This window comes from Zootoca vivipara, chromosome 4 (genome assembly GCF_965207765.1).
Source record: "Zootoca vivipara chromosome 4, rZooViv2.hap1.1, whole genome shotgun sequence".
In the NCBI taxonomy this organism is placed as follows: Eukaryota; Metazoa; Chordata; class Lepidosauria; order Squamata; family Lacertidae; genus Zootoca; species Zootoca vivipara.
The window spans coordinates 82,623,621-82,648,447 of record NC_142587.1 but is presented as its reverse complement, the minus strand read 5'-3'; the positions used below and the strand labels follow the sequence as shown (position 1 = coordinate 82,648,447).

Genomic DNA, 24,827 nt, shown 5'->3' with positions numbered 1-24,827 from the left:
AAACAGTTTTCTCCTAACTGAAAGTCCACCCTACAGAGTTAATCAACTAAGATTCAAAGGGTCTGGGATATGACTTTATAAGAAATGCATGAAAAGGCCGTATAGTTCCAAGTCTGCTCAGGAAAATATGCTATATTGTATTTTTTCATATGCATTTGAAAGACAATTCCCAGTGCCATTAATTAAACATTGCCTTTCCAAGTAACCTTCACTTAATATTTTTCATATTCTTGCACATTGCTAATTGCATTTGACTGTCAGTCTTTCTGGTGAATTAAATTTCTGAAAGCCATCTTGGTAGGAATACAGAAGGGAATTAAGAAGATAAATGCAAACCTGTATAAATGTTAGAATGGTCTGAGACGGTATCAAAATAATTCAAAATTCTTGGCATGATATCTCTTCTCTTTACTAACTAGTAAATTTGACGGAAGATTATTATCTGCATATAGGAGATAAAAAGACAAATGAGCAGTGTTACAGACTAATGCAATGTTTAACCAGAGATAATTCTCTCCCAATGTTCCTATCCAACTTGGTCGTGATTTATCACCTAAGCCAGGCATGAGGAACCTATAGCCCTCCAGATACTGCTGGACTCCAGTTCCCTTCAACCCCAGCCAGCAGAGTTAATGGGTATGAAGCAGAGCCAGTTAGGGATGTGGCCTGGGGAGAGGAATGGTAATCTAGTAAAAGTGTTGAGGGCCAGATAGACCTGGAGGGGCCACATTTGTCCCTCAGACCTTAGAGTCCCCGACCCTGCCCCAAGCTAAGGAGCTAATGTCCCTCGAGTGTAATGAAAGATCTATCATATCTCCAGTGTTGAAATAAGGATTACCTGCAAGTCTGGTCAATTTCTGTACATGGTTGTGTGTGTGTGTGTGTGTGTGTGTGTGTGTGTGTGTGTGTGTGTGCACGCACACACACACACACACACACACACACAATCTTGTCCTTTGTCTGGACCACCTCTGTTCCTAGTCTTAGACTGACTAGCTAATCGCTACACAATACTGGCTATGTCACCATATGAAAATTAGGATAAGTTATGAATGGAGACTGCCATTGTGCAAGCTGTTAATATTTGTCACTTTTTACTGTAACTAATAAAGGGTGAAATACACCATCTTGCATAATCCTGCAGGTCTAAAAATAAAACAATTAGCCAGTGTGGTTGAGTCATAAACCATTCATATTAAAATCTGGATGTTGGTAGCTAGCCAGACAGTGTTGGCTACTCTGCTGATGACTGCATTGTGATTTTTTTTTTAAAAAAACAACTATCCAGCAAAAACTCAGACAGTCTGTCCAATTACAAATGTTACTGCTCATAAAATCTATTCAGAAACCTTTTAAAAATGTGCTGTGTTTGGCTTTAATGTTTTGCTGCTCATGAAGAAAAGTATAGCTAATGTGATAGCAACTTTTTACTAGACCAGCTTCTGTGGGTTTAATTACAATGTTTGAGTTGCGTGCTATTGACAATGAAATGGGAAGGAAGGAATGGAGCGGAAAGGCAATTCTCACCTCTATACTGATGCAACTCCTGTCTGCTACATCAAACCAGATAATAGCCTAGTTGAACTATAAGGTGTCTCCCTGCACCCGGGGTGCCGCGGGGGCGGGCGGAGAGATAATTTTTTTTAATGGCAGTACAATATGGAGTCTTCCCATAAATACATGCGCTACAGACTCCTATTTCACAAGTCACAAAAATGTTGCTACAGATGCAACCTGGCAACACATTTTTGAGGGGGCAGGTTGTGTTCACATCAATTGCTATAGCACAGGGGTGGCCAACTCCCAAGAGACTGCGATCTACTCACAGAGTTAAAAATTGGCAGTGATCTACCCCTTTTGGGGGGGTTCAGGTCAAGGTTGTTGAGCTTTTTTTAAGGGGAGCCAAAGTTGTTGAGCTTCTTGGGGGAGCCAGTGATCTACCAGTGATCTACCACAGATGTCCAGTGATCTACCAGTAGATCACGATCTACCTGTTGGACGTGCCTGCTATACCATGTTCAGGGAGCTTGAAAAATGAGTAGTGGTTCTTGTGGGAACCCATCCCTAGGAAGCTAGGGCTGAATCTCTGACATGATTAATCCACACGTTACAGTTTTCAATGTCACTGGGTCCTTGGGAACTCTGAGCTTTGGTGTTTGCAGAATGGGAGAGGTGATGCCTGCGAGTGCTTTTGCCAGCATACATTTCTGTTTGCTAAGCCTCTGAAGAAGAGTGTGGCACAGTTAATAAAGGTTGGTGCTGGTGATGTTCAGTAAACATGACCGACTGCTTTGCTTATTAGGTCTGCAAATCTTTGTTTATTTGTGCTCACATTACCTGTATTCAGTACATTCACGTGTACCAGAACAGTCATACATCTCACTGCTCTTATTGAATCTGTTTCTCTTCTCCTTGAATTACTGATGATTTAGTGCAGGACTTTCCAAACTGTGTGTTACGACATGTGGGTGTGTCAGCTGCAGTGTGTAGGTGTGTCGTGCGAACGCTCTCCGCACTGCTCCTGGGGCTGGAAAGGGCTTAGTTCTACCTTTGGTTTGCTAGTAAAACTGAATTACTGTATCACGAAATGATGCATGTCTAAAAAGTGTGTCATCAGCATGAAAAGTTTGGAAAGCTCTGATTTAGTGTGTCAAAGTGACCTGCACCAGGCACGTTTATTCATTCCAACTTACAATTGACCCACAGAAGTATGGTTGAGTTTCCCCCATTAATTCTTATATCTTCTGTTACTTCTAAACAGCTGTTTGTTGCTGAAGCATGGGTATGGAGAGATCAATCACATCTTTCAAATTTTAGTGAAAGGATGAAGACCCATCTCACAGCTGCAAAAAAAGAAAAGCTAAGAAGAAATAAATGCTTCTTAGCTATTTATGAGCAAGCCTAAGTAGGACAAAAATGATTAGATTGAGGATGTAAATCTAAGCATAATTGTATGAAAATAGATTCCATTCAAATAGATGGGATTTCTCTCCCATGGGACTTACGTTCATACACACACACACACACACACACACACACTAGCTGGCCGACCACGCGTTGCTGTGGCTCATCCGTGTGATTCCCCCCACTCTGTGCTGATCCATGATGTATCCCTCCACCTCCCCCCACCCCGGCTTTTCCCTGTGATACCCCCCACCCTGTCCTGATCCATGACGTATCACACCCCCTCTTCCCCCACCCGGCTCATCCCTGTGACTGTTCCCACTGTGTCCTGACCTATCCTGTCCCCTCCTCCCCCCAATCCCCATCCAGGCGAGTCAGTACCTCCATTCGGCCTAGTCTGTAAAGGCTTCGGCCTAGTACAGTATGTAAACAGGAGCTGAGGTGCTGTTGAGAGGGAAGGTTTTATGGGTGCAGTACCAGTGTAGCCGCTAGAGGGCGATGGTTTGCAACCTGGTTCTTTTCCCAGCATGCATTTTCATCTGAGTGGTGTGTTTTGAAACACGGATTTTGGTTTTTTTAACCTGGCACAGGTGTGACATCTGTCTTTGAAAACGGTATGGGGTCACTCTCATATTCACATGCGGCATTGTGTCAAAATTCGAATGCAATCAGTCAAGCGGTTTTGGTGAAAAGTGGATACTAACGGACATGGCCAGTTTACATTTTTATATATATAGATGAATAAAAATGACATATTGTTCACAATGACAGCTAAGATTTCCTTTGCATTTCATGCTCCTCCCTCAGCAATTCACCCTTTAAGCAAACTGCAGACTTTGTGCCTTCCAAAATGTTCAAAAACCAAGGTGCGGCTTCCGATTGGCTGAAGGAGCTCCTGCAGCCGGTCGGAAGCCGCATCGGACATTCGGGTTCCCAAAAACGTTTGCAAACCGGAACGGTCACTTCTGGGAGCCAAAATGTTAGACTTGCAAGGCGTTCGGGACCCAAGTTACAACTGTACATAACTTATGATGTATGTACCTTAATAAAGTGTTTTTTTTTTTTACAATGGCTTCACTCAGCACTTGTCAGAGAAAAGGCACGTCTTTATTAGGTCTCTTTCTCTGCTCAACACAGAATTTGGGCCCTCCCTAAGAGGTTTATGTCTCCGAGTTGCATGTGGAAGCCAAAAAACTTGTATGTTCACTGTGACTCAGTGCTAACTGAAAAATTTCCTCTCATGAAGAGAAGTTCAGGGCTGTTTTCTCCATCTGCCAATTTTGTTTCATTATGGGAAATCTACACAGAGCCTTCAGTTATGTCAAGCGTTTCAGTTAAACCAATTGATTTAATATGGTCAGACAACAATGATACAAATTGACCTACCAGAATTACTCTCCGTGTTTCACTGTGTGTATTATTTATTTACTTACAAAGCTTATTTATTGCCTTTCTGCCTGTGGAAGACTCAAGGCATTGTACAGTAACAGTTGAAATTGGAGTTCTTGGTGAAGTCCAGAAATAAACAGTAAATGGTCATACTTGGTACACTCTGACCATTAAAACATTGCTGATGAAGAATTAGCAAAATAGGGCCTTGTCCTGGGATTTTTTTCACTGGAATTAATTTTTATTTGCCTCTCTATCATACTGGAATTGATTCCTATTTGAATTCATCCTATCATTGCATAAATTAAATCTTTTGAAGACTTACTTGAAATTCATCTTCCTCCTGGCCCGAGTTCTTGCATTGTACAATAACAGCCTACCATGTGTCTCCTGCACAGGGTTGTCTTCTGCACACAGAAACACAACATTAAATAAAATTATGGTTGTCTAATGGTATAGGCAGGCTAGGCCTTGATTTGGTCCCCTGGACTATATCACTCTCCACTTGTGTACTTTGAACTTCTGTTGGGCTTTCCCCTTTGATAAAGCAGGCTCCTTCCTGAAATAGTATGTCTGTGGCCTTGTGTCACCTTTGGCAAAAGCATAAAAATATTTGTATAGTAGCTCACAGTAGATTTGTAATGCATAAATGATGCCGTGTGTCAACTTGAGGGTTTTGTTTCCGTGCTAGAATAATAATGTTTTTGTAATTCTAGCAATTGTTACAGATAAAATTGGTACTTACAGTTGCCTGTGCATTAAATTAAAATGGCCTCCAATCTTATTGTTGAATCTAGCATTACAATGCAATTAAACCAAAATGGTAAGTAGCAGCAACACTGCCTTTGCTCAGGGGTAGTCTTGGCTTCTTTCCCAGAAACTATATTTGACATAATTCTAGATGGGCCTTTCCACTCCACTGTAATTTTATAAAGTCTGATTGCTAAAAGTAATATATATATATATTGAAACCTCAGGTGTTGATTACCTTTGCAAACTTCCTTTCTCTGCCCACTGAAGTGACTGGTTTATATATCATAGGATTTCTGCCCATTTCTTTGGCGTATGTGGGAGAATATTTGATCACAGGCATCCATTCCATTTCCTATGTAATTGTAGAACTAAATAATACTTTGGCTTTGCCAGTTGTACAGCCATCCGCGTCCACAGGTGTTGCGGCATCTCTCCCAATGCAGGGAAGCAGGAAGTGGAGTCCCCCAAGAATCAGCATTGGGATCTATTAATTCTAACTTTTTCATAAATGATCTAGAGCAGTGTTTCCCAACCTTGTGCCTCCAGCTGTTTTCGGACTACAATTCCCATCATTCCTGACCACTGGTCTCGCTAGCTAGGGATGATGGGAGTTGTAGTCCCAAAACATCTGGAGGCACAAGGTTGGGAAACACTGATCTAGAGCTAGGGGTAAGCAGTGAGGTGGTTGTTCATGGTGGTTTAAAAAAAGGAAAAGATAATGAGGCGCATCAAAAGGCTCTTTCCAAAAAATGGTAAACATGCAGTAAAATGGCAAATGCAATTCAGTTTAAGCAAGTGTAATGTGATGCATATTGGGAACAAAAACCCAAATTTTATATATATGCTCATGTTGTCTGAACTTGCAGTGATTGCCTATTCACCCAATGGCCTTACTCAGTATAATTATTGCAACTTCTTGTGTTTTATGAGCTGCTGTGTTGTAGGCTGAAATTATTTAGACCCTTTCAATGAAACCTTGCCTAGATTGTTTTCTGTTTTAATTCCCCCCAATGCACTTTCATTGATATCTAATTGACCTCAAATGCCATTTTAGCTAATTACCCCACATTAAAAACAACCAACAAGAGTGGAGATTTGGGTGTGTGGAGGGTTGAAATGGCACAGAGCAGTTGAACCACCTCCTAAAGAAAAAAAATAGATGGAATATGAAAGTGCTCACCTTGGAGTGAGATTTCCAAGGTTTTTCTCTTATCATTTTGTGATTGCCCTTAAGTCTAAATATCAGCTTAAGAAAAATCATTGCTTGGTATGAATAGTAATTGTAAAACCAGACTTTTCTGTAGGAGGTGTTTTCAACAACGTTGTGCTTATCCGCTCTCTGAAAATCAATGCATTTCCAATGAAGAGAATATACTTTAAAATCTTTCCATCTTCCTATGCAATGTGGTTAGCACATAATTAAGGAAAGTGCAACTAAAAAATAGCAAACTGTCCTCCTCCTGAGAAAATAAATGTGTGACTTTTGTTATGCAGACACTAATAGAAAGCACCCAAGCAAGTTGAATAATAAAATAACTGTTAATTAAAAACAATAAAGAAACACAGTTCCTGGCAAAAAATAATTTGATTCCCAACAGGTAAATGCCGTAGATCAAATCTAGTTACACTGCTATAAAACCTTTTCTAATTTACTGCACCATGATAGTTAATTCTTCTGATTTAGTGCTCCATATTAGTTAATTTTATACAAGGTGGATACTTGGGTCAGTCTGTCTGAGCATATCTACTAACTAGAATAAAATTACCATTGAGAGAAATTGCTATTAAAACCTCATCTCTTTTTTAATTGTTGCTGAAATAAAAATTGTGTGGTACTGGGATGAGTTTCTTGTGTTCGGGGGTAGCGGAGATAGATGTTCATTAGATTACAGCAAGAGACCATTTTTCATGTGTGAGCAAACTGACTGGTTCTTTTTTGTTTTTTTGTTTTTTACGACTGATCACTTAAAGTGTTCATTTTGCCACAAAGATATTCTGAACAAGGAGAAAGGTACACAAGTTACTTTGACTCCAGCGACTTGATGTATTTGCAGTAGTTTTCCGGCAAAGGGGGGGGGGGTCCCTTCTAAAACTATTATGTACTTTAAGGATTTTGTGGCAAGGCTATGCTGACTAGGGCCAATAGAGAGTTGTACTCCAAAACATCTGAAGGGCAGCAGATTGGTGAAGGCTGCGCATGAAATATTTTATTACAAAGTACTGATGGATTATAATGGTAACGAGGGTTTTTTTTTGTTTTGGTTCATAGAGTACTCTGTATTTTTATGTAACAGTAGCGTACTGATGTCCTCACAGTGGGGAGGGAATACCTTTCAGTGAAGACTGTGTTGCCTAGCATATTTGGGGAAAGGGGAGAGTTTTCGCTCACAAGGACAGTGCTTGAAATTTCCTCTATTCAGTCATTCCATATCAAGTGATCCAACTTTTTTTTACTTCCAATTTTCATAATATTTTGTACACTTGTTGAATGATCAAAACTAAGTTCAAATCTAAAATTTTATCTCATCCCTTTTTTGAGTTATGAGGGTTTGATTTATTTATTTTTTAATGACAATTTTGGTCTTCGGTCTACACAAAACCTTTACAAGCTCAGCCCATGATTAGGATACGTCAAAACAAAAAACACCAATCTCTTTAGGACTTCATGGCCTTTCATATGATATGTCACATAATAAACCTACACTAAAATTTAAATTTAAGTTATAAAATTTAAAAAGTGGTCAAAAATTAATATGATTTAAAAATTCCAAAAAATTTATTGATTATTTAATATTTTAAAGAGCTACCTGCAAAATTTCATCTTAGGATCTCAATGGGATCCCATTTAAAAAATATTTTGTACATACATGTCTGCCTTATTGGTTTCTATGTAGGATAAATGGGTCTTCATGGAGTAAAAGAACAACCAAAACTTTGATTATAATATAAGTTGCTTCAGGCATTTCTTTAGAAAGTTACTCAATTAAAGGAGGTCTGAAAAGCTAGTCAGGCTTTTCTTTTAAAAATGTGTTCCAAAGTCGAGTAATAGCTTGCTATTGCTTTCAATGAATTCTTGTTAGTACGTACTTCATTTCATGAACGTTATACCAAATGCATAGCAAACAAAATTATTTTTTGGGGGGGGAACCTTACACGTGAAATTGAGCCCAATAAGTTAGGGTTGCCATATTTCAAAAAGTAATATGTTAAAAGGAAATATGTTAAAAGGAAATAATATGTTTAAAGGAAACCACCAAAATTTTTGAGCTCCCCCCCCCACCAAAAACCCCCCAGTTTTTTTATTGACTTGCCTAAGATCCAGGACAAGGTGCCACCTTTCTGAAATTCTACCTGGACGTCAATTCCGCCTTTGAAATCCCAGTAATATCCACAAAAATCTGGACGTATGGCCTAAATATGTTATATGCTTCAAGCGTGATTTCAGGGGAGGAATTAATTATTGGTACACACAGCAGTTATAATGATCATTGAATAATCATATATGAGAGACATTCCTCCCCCCCTTTCCTTTTTAAATGAAGCTGAGATTTTCAAGGGCAAGGGTTTGGTTTCTTCAATGCCTGAAGAAGAGATTTAAGACTGGTTAGGTGATAAAAGCTCACCAGATTTATTCCAGGGTGTTTATTTTTGCATAGTGCATATCTTTATAAAATTACAAGTTATCTTTAAAACATTCTCCTCTTTAAAACGTTCTCAACTTTATTCCAGACACCGGAATTGCTGCTACGTAAAAGGAGCCAGTGCCAGGGATAAATGTTTACCCCAAATTTAGTTTTTGCTTAAGTTCAGTGGCCATGTTTAAAATGCAGGAAGGTTATTTCATTTCGGTTCTCATTATTTCCAAACCTTACAGTCTGCAATTTGGATATGTACCCGCCAAATAAAACATCCTTTGGCAAATCAAAACCTTCCCCAGTATTTCTTATGCAAACTAATGCAAGTTTTGGGATTGAAAAAGGTTGGGGGATAGAGAGGGAGTATGAGAAATGGACATAATGATTATCCTGGAGAGGGAAAGTTGCATATTCTCCAAATACAAACACGCCACATTGTTAACAGTGCTATAAAAAAACCCAGTTTGAAAAATATTGCAGGGAAAATGAGATCTGACTACAGTTCTGTGTCTTTATCAAGCTTTTTTATATGTAGCAATATGGCAGGACGTCTTAGGAAAGTATAGATAGAGGAGCTACAATCTCCTATTTACTATTTATCCCAGTGCAGCATAATATGAAGGCTACTGGGATACCGGTAGTTCAGTCAGAAGAGCACGAGACTCTTAGTCTCAGGGCCATGGACTCAAGCCCCACTTTGGGCAAAAGATTCCTACATTGTAGGGGGTTGCACTAAATGACTAGCCTCTTTCAGCGTATGATTAATGCATGAAAGGGACTTCTGCCATGCCATCTTGTTGACTCTGCCAGTCTTTCTCAGCTAGTAGCAGTCAGCACAGTGCTTTGGTCCTATTTTTCACTTGGGTGCTAAGATTGGCAGAACTCTTGGTAGTTGCACCCCCTCAGAAACATTCTCTGTGGCCGCCCCTAAGTCGTAGAACTTCCTCCCCACAGAGGTGCAACTGGAAACTTCACTATTCAATTTTTAGAAAATGCTGAAGACTTATCTCTTTACCCTGGTCATTAAACACCTGAACTGTATATTTTCAGGACCATCCCAATTTTTCACAATCGCATGTTTAGTAATGTTGCGTCTCTTAAAACTGTTTTTAATGTTGTATTTTATATTGTTGTAACCTGCCCTGGGACCTTAAGATGATGGGCAGTTAATAAATTGAACTAAAAATGATAAGCACATTTGCACGTAAGTTTAAGCCAATGTGTGTGGTCTGTTGCAACCATGAGAACCCACCTTGGCTTTGCATTGTGGTTTGTTTGGAAAGAAACAAGCCAGGAGTGATGGCTAAAACACATGATTTGTTGTTGCTGGTTGAATGAAGGGAGGAGCAAAATGGAAGCACTTTGGTTGCATATACTTGTGGTTTGTGCCACATTATAGTTTAATTGCCCGGCTAGCTCAGAACTGCCCGGCTAGCTCAGTCGGTAGAGTATGAGACTCTTAATCTCAGGGTCGTGGGTTCGAGCCCCACATTGGACGCACACTTTAGGGCACTGCGAGTTAAACCACAGAGCCTAGGGCTTGCCGATCAGAAGGCCGGCGGTTCAAATCCCTGCGACGGGATGAGCTCCCGTTCCTTGGTCCCAGCTCCTGCCAACCTAGCAGTTTGAAAGCAAGTCAAAGTGCAAGTAGATAAATAGGTACCGCTACAGCGGGAAGGTAAACGGCGTTTCCGTGCGCTGCTCTGGTTCACCAGAAGCGGCTTTGTCATGCTGACCACATGACCCGGAAGCTGTATGCCGGCTCCCTCAGCCAATAAAGCGAGATGAGCGCCACAACCCCAGAGTTTGTCGCAACTGGACCTAATGGTCAGGGGTCCCTTTACCTTTACCTTTACAGTTTAATTAAACCATTACCTTGCCTCCGCAGTGCATGCAAATAGAGCCACTGAGTTGAGGGAGACCTCTAGGTGCGCAAGAATTTAAATTATTATTATTTTAAGGAGCCCAATGTATCAGGCATGCTAAACCTGCAGAAACATCCCTCTAGAAGCACCGTATCTGTTTACCTTTTGAGGCCAAGTCTGTTGTTCATACAACAGCATCTGTTCTTGTAACTAGTTAAGAACATAAGAAGAGGCTGCTGGATTAGGCCATTATCCCATCTAGTCCAGCACCCTGTGGCCAACCAGATGCCTGTAGGAAACCCATAAGCAGGTCTGGAGCGCAAGGGCACTCTCCCCCTACTTCTTCCGACCGTAGAGGTAGTTGATAGTCTAGTAGTTTAAGCACCCACGTGTGTTTGTCCATGCAGTTCCAAGATAAATTTCAGTTCATCACCCAGTTTTAGAAAGTTCACTTTCATTTTTTAAAGGAGAGAAAAAGATCTTTTTGTGGTGAATAGTTATTAACAAAATTATGGGCATTCAGTAACTGATGATGAAAACACAACTCAAAAGAATGCTCTTCCTCGGCTCTTTACTTTGTCACAATATATAAACATTGTTTTGGGTAGGTATTGGATTATTCAGAAGATCCATACTGAATATTTCCCATTTTGTGGGAGGGGAAGAGTTTTTGGCTTGCTTAATTTTTGTTGTTGTTGTTGTTAACTTAAATAGGCTTTTTTCAGCTTAGCTCACCAACACCTCCCAGGTGGGCACTATTGCCATTCTAAGAGAACAAGGGAGAAGTTCTTGGTGAGCTCCAGCACCTCTTTTTCTAGAAAAATAGCACTGGTGTTAGCTATTCCATGATCATTTCATCCCACACTCAAGAGAACCAAGCTGTTGTTTACTTCCACTTTGGGCATCCTTTTCTTTTTTTGACAGTCCTGTACCAGCCCACATATACCCCTTTCAAGTAAGAAATGTTTGAGATGACTTTAACAAGTCAGTGTTGAAATGTGGTTCAATTCCCAAGTGACTTTCTGTTGGGAAATCTAAATCTCCCAGACACTTATTAAATTGTTCTTTTTCCCCCAGCTGTCGCTGAATCTCCACACTGTTTCTTTGGGTTGAACAACAACAGTAAAAAGCGATATAAGATACCATTCAGGATGGATTTTGTTTGGTCTTTTTCCAGTTTCGACTGCCTCCCACTTTTCAACTGCAGTAAGAAGCCACTACGTAATAAGATCTGAGTTAATGGTAAAATCAAGATTAATACTGAGAATTAATTAGGTGGATCTATGATCATAATTTCATGCTATCCTCCTGCCTTTTGGAGATTATAGTTGAGTTCTCATGTAAACCACAAATGGTTAGGTTTTTGACCTCAGTATTTTCTTTCCTGCATGGATAAAAACTTTTTGGGAACACTATTTCATTTTGTTAAAATAAGAAAAGAAAAGAATTCTGTGCTCAATTACTCAGAACAAAGCTACTTGTTAGCTAGTAATGCGCACACTTATACAAGTAGTCCAACCTAGATATTTCAGGAAATGACTGCGATTTTAAAAAGCAACAAAAGCAAAAACAACCAACAGCTGATTAGGTTGGAGACATCTAATTTAGATGGACATGTTATCATACTTATGTGTGTTACCATTCTCTGCTGAGCACAAACAAATGCAAGCCTAGTTACATTGGGACGGTGGTTATAAATTGACTTTAAAGAAAAACAAGTTTCACTCCTGGCTCTTCTGAAGGCATAATTCCAACCTGGGGGGAAATGCCACCCATGCTGGTTTAACACAGATCACACTCACTGGATCTCTGGTCTGAGTTGCGCTCCACAAGAGGGTCCTGCCTAGACCTTAGTGCCTCATATTTGTGTGTTTGCATGTGCAAGGACATGTGCGTATTTATTTGATTTGTTGGGTGTTCATCCTATTCTAAAAAGAGCACAGTGAAGGCAGCTGCTTGATCTCAATAGGCAGTGTAAGTTCCCTACTGTAAGCGCTGCCATCCTAAATGGTCAAGTTCTTACAAATGCGAAACAGGTATTATGTGGCCACCTTTAGTAGTGCCAATTCCGCTGACCAAAGTGGGCACGTGTAGAATAAGGTGGCCTCGTAGGTTGTGGGACAGCCACTGAAAATACATATATTTAAGTGCCCTTGCTGTTCAGAATTGATGTGTCTATGGCAGTGTTTCCTAACCTTGGGTCTCCAGCTGTTTTCAGACTACAATTCCCATCATCCCTGACCACTGGTCTTGGTAGCTAGAGATGATGGGAGTTGTAGTCTAAAACAGCTGGAGGCCCATGGTTTGGGAACACTGATCTACCGTATAGTGAAGAAGGCACCTTTCAGGTAATCCTAGATGTTGTGATGGTACAAAGGAGATGGTGGAGCACCAATGTATTCTCCAAGACCTACCTGAGAAAATAGCCCCAGGTGGCCAAAGAATGGCAGAGGCCAGACTGGTACATAATAGTTTGCATTTTCCATTTCCCCTACCAAATTGAGACAAATGTTTACTCATTTTCCATCTGTAAGAGATTTCCTTGGCACGCTTGACAGATAACTACAGGGAAGGGATATGAACAATAAAACAAAGTCTTGTATCAGATATCATTACTTTTCACTAAATTAATTTAAGATGTTTCAATTGCATAAGACTTGAAGTATAATATATAGCATTAATAACTGCAGCCTCAACAGCCCTTTGGTTTGATCACTCTTATCCGCATTGTCCCCAAATGTAATCTTCTAGGAGTTGAGAAGCCTTGTTTCCTATTTTTATGAAAGCTAGACACAAGTCATCAATCACAGAATGTATTTCATCTTGCTTGCTGTAGATAAGTTACACTCTTTACACAGTATAAGGATTTGTCAAGTATTCCTGTAATAAAGAGACAAATGAATGAGCAGCTTGGAAACGTAATGTGCTAGCAGATGAAAAATTGGTGTTTCATAGACTACCGTATTCTGCAGAGACAACTTTTAATACCTGCATTAAAAAGAGAGATATGAAACTGACCTTCTGTAAATGTGGGGACGGTTCACATGTTACAAGAGGGTCATATTTGCATGGAGAACTGTAATATGTGGACTATGCTATGCACAAAAACAGCTTTCCGGCAGCAGTTTTTACACTGGCTGAAAAAAATGCAATATGACCTCTAAATGAGAGTTTACTACGGTTGTTAGAGGAATTCCAAATGGGACATTTCAATGGTTGCTGTGGAAGGCTTGGTTTTCAAGCTAAAGTGGTCCAGGCAAGTGCATTCCATGGAAACATTTAGGGAACCCTGTGAGCAATGCTTCCTGCTCATACATTTCTTATTGGGGATTCAGGAAGGTCACATGCAAACCAAAGACTTGGATCTCACACATATATCAGATACAGGAATGTTTGTCCGAATATGTTTGGAGTGTTGATCTTGTCAGCTTGCTTTTCTCCATAGTAAAACAGATATTCTTGTTATACAGGCATGTAACAACGGTTGCATGCGAATTGATCGCGTGTAAAAGGGCAGAACGCCTGTATATTCAGAATTATAAATTACTATATCCTCCAGGTGTCTTTGGCTCAATTTTTGAAGATTTTGTTCTGCTGAGGTTTGAAGGCTGCAGGGGAAAAGTGGATGCCTTGAAAGTCTCCTGGGTAAACAGGGTTACCTATCAGGTCACATCTTTTTAAGCATGTGTCTTATTAAGTCAAAACCAGCGGAAGTTCCTTGTGGGTCTTGCTGTCTGGAACTCTTTCTCCTGCAAACATAGAAAGTTGCTTTACACTGAGTTGGGCCCTTGGCCCGTACAGCTCAGTATTGTCCAGACTGACTGGCAGCAGCTCTGCAGAGAAAAGTGTGTTTCAGCCCTACGTGAAGATGTCAGGGGCTAAACCTGGGACTTAGCTGTGCTAAGACTTTTCCCCAGCGCAGCTGTAAAGAGATGTTGCTTCAGCAAAGAGCTTGAAGTCTTATTACACTGACAAGGGATGTGTTGTCGTTGACCTTGCCTTGTTGCAGGAACCAGCTGTGTGTTTGTAAGTGGCACTACCTGGTTTTGTATCCATCAGCTCCTGCAAGGTTGGGGAGGCTCAGGTGCTGTTGGGGGCTCATATTCTGAGTCCGAGGACAAGGGTAAGGATATGGGAGAACATACTGAAGGTTCTCCCCTGTATGGAGTAGCCTCTACCCTATATCCTTGTGGTATTGCAGCCCCTACTGAGGTTAGGCGCCATGACACTGGCCCGTAACGAATCAGTACTGGTATCTGGAAGTGTGCTATTTGAATATCCAGGAGCTTAGTTTATTACTTCCAAAATCTTTTGGGGGGAAATGTTTTGGGACCTCCAGTATATAACACATAGCACGCCACACTAAACTTTAAATTTCATGTTGCGTGTGACATTTTCAGTATCTATGATGAGCCATCCTTATTTTATGTTCAGGGCCAACATAGGAGGAGTGTGGGCGGAGGGGGAAAACCCTCATTTTTTAATACCAAAGGTCAAAACCATAGTGTGAAATTAGATATTTAAACTTTATGTTGTTGAGGTTTTTTTAAATTGAATTTTATTTTCCTTGGTTTAAGGACTTTGAAAAGTCAAGTGTGTTTTCCAAGTCACAAGGGGTCAGAAAACTACATATCTGTTGAAAATAAAACTCAGCTGTATAAAACACAAGATAGTTGATTTATGTGCCACACACAGAGTAAAGTAATACACACAAGGATAAAAGAAAGAGAATAAAATCTTAAAGCAGATTAAGATTTTGTCAGATGCAGTGAATTAAAATCTATTGAAATATCCAGATACAGAAAAACGTTTTGCCCTGTATCTAAACTATTGCAACACTGCTGCTAAATAAACCTCTTTGGAGAATAATCAGGGCACAAATAAATCTGAGGAACAAGGTACATGGAGAAGCGCCTTGGCAGAAGATATTAGAATATAAGCAAGTTGATTTGGGAATAGGCACTACTGCAGGTGTTTGGTATGCAAACTGTTTAAGGTTTTAAAGATACACATCACCTTTTGCAATTGATGAGAGCTGTAAGTTTGTCATATGGCATAGGGAATTTGTTGTATAAGGAAAAAAAGCAGTTTTTTAAAAATATCCACCGGCTAACATAAGTCCTTTTAAAAGTAGCTGTTCCCAGATATTGTTTATCCATATAGTATTCCTTAATGGGTTTTCTTAGCACTGAAAAAGAGAGGGAAATGTGGCATTTTCTGCATCATTTTCCTTCCAACTGCAATGTAAGCAAAGTTACTGAGAAGTTCCATAGAAGTTACATAAACCCATTTCTCTTGTGCACACATTTCCCCAGGGGGCAGATATTGAGCTCCCTCCCTGAAGGAGGCTGATGTGTTGAAATGTTTGAACGCAAGAGACTACTTTTGAGAATTACGTTCTGTACATGGGCTGACAGCCGTGACCGCCGTGACCCCTGAAAGTGACAAAAGGGTGTGTGAGATAAGAGAATGTAGGCATGTCAAGTACATTTTGTGTAATGTGGAAGAAGAATAAGAATAAGAAAGATTTAGGCTCTGGGTGGTTGTGCTTTTCTGCCTTAAAAGGAAGATAATTTCTCTCTGCATTTGTTTCCATGTCTTTACTTGTCAGTTTTGTCATATTTTATGTTTCCCTAATCTTACTGAATCTCATCAGAATGAGGCACAGAGAAGAGAGAGCTTTGTTTTTCAGCATCCTGTATTTTGGTATACAATAGATTGGGAAGGTCCTCATAAAACTTAGACTTATTACTCTGATCATGTTTATTTGAACGTAGACTCCACTGAAGTCAGTGCAAATTAGTTTTCAAAACAGGGTGTCAACATTGCAAAGGTTCTGAATTGCAGAGTAAAAGTATTTTGTCAACTCTTTATTGAAGAGACCTGCAATGGCTTTTCAGCTATCCTATTTTTTTTTTAAGCAGTGCTTCCTGAAGATACCAGAATATTTTCTCCAATTTCTTTTAAAAACAACACCTTAAAATATGTAAATGCTAACACACATCATTCCTCCCTGCTCCCCATATCAGCTTTAGAGTTTCTATGGTCTTCCAGCGGTGATCCCAGCCAGTCAGGAATTATTTGGTGACATGCTCCAGAGCCCATCGCAATTGGCTGTTGCTAATGTCACTGAGGGCAAGCGAAAATTATTTGACTAGAGCAAGGTCAATGCTTTGTGATCTAGTCATAGAATCATAGAGTTGGAAGAGACCACAAGGGCCATCCAGTCCAACCCCCTGCCAAGCAGGAAACACCATCAAAGCATTCTTGACATATGCCTGTCAAGCCTCTGCTTAAAGACCTCCAAAGAAGGAGACTCCACCACACTCCTTGGTAGCAAATTCCACTGTCGAACAGCTCTTACTGTCAGGAAGTTCTTCCTGATGTTTAGGTGGAATCTTCTTTCTTGTAGTTTGAATCCATTGCTCCGTGTCCGCTTCTCTGGAGCAGCAGAAAACAACCTTTCTCCCTCCTCTATATGACATCCTTTTATATATTTGAACATGGCTATCATATCACCCCTTAACCTTCCCTTCCCCAGGGTAAACATACCCAGCTCCCTAAGCCGTTCCTCATAAGGCATCGTTTCCAGGCCTTTTGGTTGCCCTCTTCTGGACACATTCCAGCTTGTCAGTATCCTTGAACTGTGATGCCCAGAACTGGACACAGTACTCCAGGTGAGGTCTGACCAGAGCAGAATACAGTGGTACTATTACTTCCCTTGATCTAGATGCTATACTCCTATTGATGCAGCCCAGAATTGCATTGGCTTTTTTAGCTGCTGCATCACACTGCTGACTCATGTCAAGTCTGTGGTCTACCAAGACTCCTAGATCCTTTTCACATGTACTGCTCTCAAGCCAGGTGTCTCCCATCCTGTATTTGTGCCTTCCATTTCTTTTGCCCAAGTGTAGTACTTTACATTTCTCCTTGTTAAAATTCATCTTGTTTGCTTTGGCCCACTTATCTAATCTGTTAAAAGTCATTTTGAAGTGTGATCCTGTCCTCTGGGGTATTAGCCACCCCTCCCAATTTGGTGTCATCTGCAAACTTGCTCAGGATGCCCTCAAGCCCATCATCCAAGTCATTGATAAAGATGTTGAATAAGGCTGGGCCCAAGACAGAACCCTGTGGCACCCCACTAGTCACTACTCTCCAGGATGAGGAGGAGCCATTGATGAGCACCCTTTGGGTTCGGTCAGTCAGCCAGTTACAAATCCACTGAATGGTAGCATTGTCTAGCCCACATTTTACCAGCTTCTTTACAAGAATATCATGTCACGAGGGTCATGTAGTGATATTGTGATAGCATCACACAGGGCAACTAAAACCTACTCCGAGTGATCTTGAAAAACCATGAGGGCCGGGGGATTATGCCATACAGATGATGATGATGATCATCATCAGGTGTAAAGAAATAGCAATATGGAGAAAAACAGAATAAATACAAAAGTCTCTTTCTACTATACAGTAGCCTCTGCCAACCCAGTAGGACTGTTTTGGCTGGTCCTGATGGGAGTTTTACTCCCAAATGTCTGGTGAACATATGTTGGCGAAGGCTGAACTATAGGTTATATAGCCATAATGAACCCGCCGTACTAAACCTGCCATATTTCAGGCAGTATCTTCCCCTCTTGTTGTGTTCTGCTGGGCAAAATATTCATTCAACAGAAGCGACTTTGAGGTGAACGAATATCTCACCTCTATAAATCTTTGTCGTTTTGTCTGCAGAGTTCTGTCTTGGGTGCATTTCCCTCTTTGCACATTGCTCTTCCTTTTCTTTTTAAACTCTCTCTCTGCGTTTTGTGGTGAGGTGGAGGTAGGAAGTGTGACACTTCATCACACCAGTGGGAAAGCAGATGGCTTCGCTTGCTTTGCACCTGTACTGTAACCAGAATGCCGGGTGACAAAATTAGCTGTGGTGTTGTACTTCACACGTTCACCTCTACGTGTGAGGTTGGTAGGGAAGAAGGAAAAAGGCCAAGCAACCAATCTGTCAAGCTGCCCTCAGTAAGGCATCTGTCTGTTTTGTTCCCCTGCCCCCACTCCTCCCTCCCTCCCTCCTCTTTTTGGTAGTTTGCTGTGTAGAGTGAATCTATCTCTTGGTTTTATTGATCGTTATGAGCCATGGTTTACTGTTCTTTGTTGAGAGTGAACGTTCCAGGCTTAACTGCCCCCCACCCAACTTTATATATTGGCTTTTTATAATAAATCTGATTTCCTCCTCCTTCTCCTCTTTCTCTGTGACCTTTAAAATAGCACAAGAGAGGGGTTTTTTGGGGGGGGGAGCAATAAGGGACTCTTGCAGGAGTGTCAAAACCATAATTCACCTCCATGTCCCCTTGCGCTCTCCATGACTCCAAAGGTCAACCAGAGGAACTTTGCAAGAAAAGCACAAAATTACTGTATTGTTGGCTCTGCTTGTTCATAATGTAGAAGCAGAGGGAAGAACACATTTTTATTGTACTGTCTTGCTGTTTTATTGGGCTGCTTTGGAAGGATAGAAAACTAGTAAATAAAAACAAGTTGATTGAAATGAAGTTTTCTCTTAAAAAAAGATTTTGTAATCAGAGATTAAGGCCATTGGAAAGAGATAGTTATCGTAAAAAAATAAAATAAAAAGTTTTTTTAAATATTAAGAGATGTAGGTGAAACACTCTTCTTTTTAACGTTAGAGTATGCTCGCAAAGTGCCCATCATAACTGTTAGTGGTAGATTTGGACAAACATCTTGTCTTCTTCAAGGATCCCCGAGGGGAGTAGCGGTGAGTACATAATGGGCTGGTTTGCACATAGTGCTAAACCATGCTTTAGTGCTATGTGAATGAGCAGGATGGAGGCTGTAGCACCCAACCGAACCATGGCTTGGTGCAAACGTGAGGTCTTTGCTCCTCTTGGGTCCTTTTAGCTCAGCACAGCAACTAAGTCAAGGTTTGGCTGAGCCTGTCAACCACACCCGGACTGGTGGTTAAGCTCTCCTCTGATGCATCACCAGCTGTAGCCAAGTCTTGGGTTAATTGCTGGGCTGAACTAAAATGACCAGGGAGGAAGAAACACACCGACACACACATTTTTGAAGGAACATGAAATATGGAGGTGTCTAATTCTGTACATTGTTTGTTTCACTCAGGTGGAAGAGGAATGTGTCGCCTTTCTGGATCGCAGTGAAAGTGATGATGACTTTGACCCAAGCATCCTTCCAGACCCTGACAGATATACAGACTCGGACCAAGAGGCTGATCCAGAAAGCCATGAGTACGTGTTGCATCTTGATAATATGGTCTCTCTCTCCCTCCCTTTGTCTTCACCCTCCATGTTATCAAAACCCTTAACCCAGTGTTTCCCAACAGGTGGTCCGTGGACCCCCAGGGGTCCGCGAGCTATGCCAGAGGGGTCCGCACCGCTGCCCAGCGCTGCCTGGGGCTGCTTCCCGCATCCGCAGGGAGGGCGTAGTTCAGCACGGCTACTGATTGGCTGCAGGAAGTGCCAATCAGAAGGGGCAGCCAATCAGAAGGGGCAGGAAAGAAGTCTCCGCCCAGGCGAGGGAGGGGAAGGCTGGCCGGCAGGAAGAGCGAACCGGAGCGTGGGAGTGTGCGGAGGAATACAGCGCCGCGCCCCGCCGCGCTCCAGAGGACATTTCCTGGCGCGCGCCTCCGTCCTGGCTCCCTTGGGGATGATGGGGACGAGGGAGCGCCCTTCCCCGCCAGGGCCTGCGGGAGCTGCGTGCCGGTTCGGCTGCCTTTGGTCCTCGCAGAGGCTGCAATGCACGGCCTGGCGCGCGCGGCGGCGGCTCCGCAGCCTCCCTCCCACCCGCCAGCTGCGTGCCTCAGCTCCCGCCAGTAGCAGACAGAGCGCAAAGCTCTTCCCGGCCCCGCATCACTCTCCTCTTCCCTGGTAGCTCCCGACCCTCTGCAGGAGACTCTCCCGAAGGGGCAGGAGGAGCAAAAGGGAGCCCAGCGCCCCACTTTCCTGGGAATGGAAGAAGATGAGTTCGCCTTCAAAGTGAGCACTTCTTCCATCTTCCATTGCTGCTCCTGAGCCGTACAGAAAAAGTTTGAACGCCAAGAAGGTTTAAAAAATGTATTCTGTGTTTTTACTTGTAACCAGGCAGTTTATATTTTCTTCTGTGGCTGTTCTCCTATGACAGGGTGTTTTTATGTTAATTTGCACATGCATTTCCACCAACTATGAAAACTATTTACTGTATGATATCATAAATACTAATGTCGATCTGATTCTCAGGGAGCTGTACCACTACAGGAGAGTTATGAGCTGCCTTGCTGAAATCTAAGTAAAAAAATTCCTTCCAGCAGCTCATACCAAAATAAAAAACTTAGTTGGTCTTTAAGGTGCTGCTGGAAGGAATTTTTTTTATTTTGTTTCGACTACGTCAGACCAACACGGCTACCTACCTGAAATCTAAGGTTTGTAGGTGCACAAAAATATTTTGAAAACAGCTGCCTTGGGGTTAGAATCATAGAGTTGGAAGAGACCACAAGGGTCATCTAGTCCAACCCCCTGCAGTGCAGGAACCATCTCTAAACAAATTAATGGGGGTCCTTGTCACAATAACAGCTCGGTGTGGGGTCCTTGAGAAAATTTTGTTGGGAACCCCTGCCTTAACCAATCAAAGGCTACCCGTGGCGAATAACTATTCTGCCACAATCAAATAAACCCATGATCTGAAGTTCCTTCAGGTTTGCTGCCGTTTGGATGTTCAGCTGGTTTCATTCATGTATCTTTATGAGAATATGAAAACGGCAGAGAGCAATTTTGTGGTGTTGGACCCTTGAAGAGGTTGTGGAACCTAAACTGTGCACCTTGCTTGACTAATCATGATGGTGTCTTCAGCACCAATACTGGTTCATTTGGTTTATGTGCTGCTATGGCAATTTACCATGTATTTGGGGATCAGGTTTGGAAAATCCCAATTGGCACCTTATGCTAACTGTTACTTATTTGCTTCTGTCCCACTCTTCTCTTAGAGCAGCTTATAAAAATGGTTTTGTGCCAAGTAGCCTAGCTTGAAAAATAAGATGAGCAGCATAGCTTATCTGTCCATTGTTCCACAAAAGCATGTTTTCCTGTCCATCTTGCATGTCCCTAAAGAACAGAAATTTTGCTCAACCGGAACCATTGTCAATTTCCATCCTTAAACCATGCAATGTATCAGTCGGCCACTATGTTCTTTCCTACCAAGTTCCTAGCTATTTAGTAAGCAAGTCAGATTTAAAATCCCTGCAGCATAGCAGTGCTTTCATGGTCTTGGTAAGGATTTGCTTGTTCATATATTTATATTTATTTATGACATTTCTACACAGTGCTGCCCATTCAACGAAGTCCTCTGGATGGTGAAAAAGCCAATACACTTTTCAGCTTTGTTTAGTTAACTTTCATCATATTGAGCACCACATCACTGACTGCTGGTTTGGGCTCTACCCCACCCCCTGCAAAAACCCTTCAGAAAAGGCTTACAGTGTCAATTTTTGCCCTTATTTTTTGTTCATTACCATACCATGGAGATCAAGAAAGACCTGCAGGCCAGTGGCATGCTGTCATTTCTGAGGCTTTCTGCTTTCTGTAGCTGTGGGAACAAGGGATTACAAGTGGACCTTGCACGGTTCAGGAATTTGCTGCTACTAAGAGCCCAGTGGAGTCTGTTGGCAGGCTCCATGGCACAGCATAAAAGCCTTGTGGTTGGCTGGGCTATTGATTAACTGTAGAATAAGAGGGAGTAAGTCCACATCAAGTGCTTCTTCTCTTCTGTGTGAAATATAATTGGGTCACACATTTCTTTTTTGCACACACCATGTTGCACCGAATCGTTTGTGTGGAAGCTCAATCGGAGATATTCGAGATATCCAGTTTGTCATTATTTTCACAAAGCTTGAGGACCTACTCTTGGAAAGAGTTTGCCTCCTGGTTAGGAGAATGCATATATGTAATAAAAAAAGGGGGGAGATTATAATGTATTCACTTCCTGTCCATCTTCACAATTGAACTAAGATGTAAGATACAAGCACACCATCAGTCTTGATACATCTAGCCTACCTCTTCCCCCCTGTGGTACTACTGCCGCCATGGTTTCCTCCCTCCTGCCCTGGTCAAAGAAAAGTAATATAATTTCCTGCATACAAATGCCTGAATCCAAGACAAACCTATTCCAAGAGTCCCATTCCTTTATGTTAAATTAAAGGTAAAGGTACCCCTGACCATTAGGTCCAGTCACGGACAACTTTAGGGTTGCGGCGCTCATCTCACTCTATAGGCCGAGGGAGCCGGCGTTTGTCCGCAAACAGCTTCCGGGTCATGTGGCCAGCATGATCAAGCCACTTCTGGTGAACTAGAGAAGTGCATGGAAACGCTGTTTATCTTCCCACCAGAGCGGTACCTATTTATCTACTTGCACTTTGATGTGCTTTCGAACTGCTAGGTGGGCAGGAGCTGGGACCGAACAACAGGAGCTCACCCCGTTGCAGGGATTCGAACCGCCAACCTTCTGATCGGCAAGCCCTAGGCTCTGTGGTTTAGACCACAGCGCCACCCGCGTCCCATTACGTTAAATTAAGACAACTTAAATTTCCCCCTTTCCGCACTCTGCTCAGGAGCAAGGCTGCTACCAGAGAAGAGGAAAACAACCCTTGAAAACAGAATTTGACTTATGCCACCCTTTTCCCTGACCCAAGTTTTGTCATGCTGCCAGGTCATGAGACCAAGCGGAACAGAGTTCGGATCCAGCAGAAGTCCTCCCTGCCCTACCCTGCCCTGCCCTGCCACTCCCCTGAAACACCCATATGCAGGGCTTATGCCAGTATAAGATCTACTGATCTCTGGCTGAACCAGGACATGGGGCCTATGTCAGCATAGTCCAGCTGCATCAGGAATCATCTGGTTGAGCCAGGAATCAACTGGACCCTAACTTGCCCACCCTTGTAGATCTTGGATACGGATTGCTTCCTTAGAAGCTTTGTATGAAAGAAATAGCAAAAGGTAAATGATCTGTCTCTGGTTGTGGAAAGCTTTCTGTTCTTTCCTTTAAATTGCTAATTTTTTCAGCCATACTCCTCTCCCCACCACCACCTCCTGCGAGGGAAGCTATATACAACCCACTCTCTTAAATTTGCCTTTAAATGAAAACGCCTTCGAGCCATTCCCTCCACCAGATGAGTAATTAAAGAATCCAAGCATGTAATGTAAGATGAATTTTTGGTATATCTAGGAACATTTATCATATTTCTGTTTAAGGCTATCATAATGTTAAATAGTTAATGAGACAAAGCATTTGTCGGGGGTCGAGTAGGGTATGGAAGCAGTAGGTGAGTGCCCTAAATATTCATTAGGCAGCCAGATTGAATTCTTAATAGATCCAGTTCCTCAGCTATTTTTGAAAAGAAATTTTGAATTAGAACGAAGTTGTGATTGGACTTTGCATCACCTTCTTATGTATAGGACTATTCATCTCAGCATTCACTTTTAAATGTGACCGCCATGGTCTAGGCCTCAGATTTGTCAGTTCTTTTAGGGTGAATTCGCATTCCTGACTATCACTAACTATGTGGTTTTAATTGTGAGCAGTTAGAGGAGTTATTATATAAACCAGGATTATTATTTTTTTACAAGCTACAGTTTGAGAGCTGTTATCCTATGGCACTCATATGCAGATTGCGCCATAATCCCTGTTCATTCTCAGAATGGACTGGTGAAGTGGTCCTCTGCTGTTTTCCTACAGTGGAGGAGGGAGGATTTCCTCCCCTAAATTACTTCTTCCACTTGCTGCAGAAGGTAGGGCCTGAAACCAAGGAAGGAAGGCTAGAGGAGGTAGGTGCTCCCTTCTCCTAGAATCTGGAAGCTCTGGGTGGCCTTCTCTGACAGGACACCTCAGGGAGCATCTGTGGGGTCCAGGGAGGGCATTGACCCAACTGCTGGGGGTGTAAGAAGCAAAGTCAGAAGGACAGAGTGCTGCCAAACCACCCAAGACTCTGCAGCTCTTCTGCCACTGGGAGTAGACCCATTTTCCTCAACATAATGCATATCTGAATGCTAAGCATTCCAGTAAAGCACAGGAGACTAACAAAGGAAATTTGCTTCACCTTGCCTTTCAAAGCTTGGCAGGCAGGTGTGTCAACCTGTTGGGACTGCTCCATTGCTTGCAAGCAGTCCTGATCTTGGACTGCTGCTTCTAATCTAGCTAGTCCGACCTTTCCTGTTGCTTAGTCTGAGCTTTGGGGCTGCTCTGACTCTCTACCCATTGCTGAGCTTGTACTTTTAATCTGCCTCAATAA

The 24,827-nt window shown here is 42.0% G+C and overlaps 1 protein-coding gene and 1 non-coding gene across 2 annotated transcripts in view; both read left to right on the top strand.

Annotated features, from left to right (window-relative positions):
* Nucleotides 1–24,827, top strand: part of DDX10 (DEAD-box helicase 10) — a 169,811-nt gene that overhangs the window by 137,113 nt on the left and 7,871 nt on the right. Inside the window, exon 17 of the mRNA XM_035114420.3 lies at nt 19,676–19,800. Coding sequence (XP_034970311.3) covers nt 19,676–19,800 — 125 coding nt within the window. The remainder of the gene's footprint in view (nt 1–19,675; nt 19,801–24,827) is intronic.
* On the top strand, nt 10,107–10,179 carry TRNAK-CUU (transfer RNA lysine (anticodon CUU)). Its single transcript has one exon. It is a non-coding gene; the product is annotated as a tRNA-Lys (tRNA).